Source organism: Myotis brandtii, unplaced genomic scaffold (assembly GCF_000412655.1).
Source record: "Myotis brandtii unplaced genomic scaffold, ASM41265v1 scaffold131, whole genome shotgun sequence".
NCBI lineage: Eukaryota > Metazoa > Chordata > Mammalia > Chiroptera > Vespertilionidae > Myotis > Myotis brandtii.
This window is the reverse complement of record NW_005354632.1, coordinates 4,777,618-4,778,584: the sequence shown is the minus strand read 5'-3', so window position 1 is coordinate 4,778,584 and position 967 is coordinate 4,777,618. Positions and strand designations below refer to the sequence as shown.

The window sequence follows — 967 nt, the reverse complement described above, 5'->3', positions numbered from 1 at the left end:
CCCACACCTGGGCCTGCGGGCTGCTTCCCTGCCCTCGGGGCTCCATGGCAGTCGCCCGGCAGCAGGAATCTAGCCCCCGGTCCCAGGCCCTTGGTCTCGGGTGGGGGCTGGAAGCCCAGCGAGCTCGGGGCGCAGGGAGCCGGGAGCTGACTCTGTCTTCATGCCCCCAGGCAGAGGGGCTTCCACACGTTCGTGCTGCGGCCGCACTGCGGGGAGGCCGGGCCCATCCACCACCTGGTGTCCGCCTTCATGCTGGCCGAGAACATCTCGCACGGGCTGCTTCTGCGCAAGGTCAGTGCTGCACCCCAGCCTCCCTCCCAGGGGGCCCCCTTCCCCGACCCTTTGGGCCCCCTCCCCTCCGCAGCCTCCGCAGCCTCCGCACTGAGGCCCCAGCCTGGATCCTGGCAGTAACTGACCCTCCACTGACCAGGCCCCGCCGGGACTCCCCCAACACGCCTGCAGCCTGTGTCCCCAGAACCTGGTGCCCCCCAGCCCCGAGGCACCTGACCGGCCTCCCTCCCTGTCGCCGACCAGGCCCCGGTCCTGCAGTACCTGTACTACCTGGCCCAGATCGGCATCGCCATGTCGCCGCTCAGCAACAACAGCCTCTTCCTCAGCTACCACCGCAACCCGCTGCCCGAGTACCTGTCCCGCGGCCTCATGGTCTCACTGTCCACCGACGACCCCCTGCAGTTCCACTTCACCAAGGTCAGACCCCAGGGCGGCAGGCAGGGACACCCAGCTCTGGGCTCTCAGGGCTGGTGCTGCCCCCTGCTGGGGGAGCGCAGCAGGCCAGGGCGAGTCCCCGGGGAGGGCTGGTGCTGCAGGGCCTGGGGCCACGGGTCTGAGGGAGCCTGCCTGTGCAGGAGCCGCTGATGGAGGAATACAGCATCGCCACCCAGGTGTGGAAGCTCAGCTCCTGCGACATGTGTGAGCTGGCCCGCAACAGCGTGCTCATGAGCCGCTG

At 69.8% G+C, this 967-nt stretch overlaps 1 protein-coding gene across 1 annotated transcript in view; it reads left to right on the top strand.

Annotated features, from left to right (window-relative positions):
- The window catches only part of AMPD2 (adenosine monophosphate deaminase 2), a 6,942-nt gene that overhangs the window by 4,696 nt on the left and 1,279 nt on the right, over positions 1–967 (top strand). The window contains exons 14-16 of the mRNA XM_005860052.2: positions 171–291; positions 535–708; positions 867–966. Coding sequence (XP_005860114.1) covers positions 171–291; positions 535–708; positions 867–966 — 395 coding nt within the window. The remainder of the gene's footprint in view (positions 1–170; positions 292–534; positions 709–866; position 967) is intronic.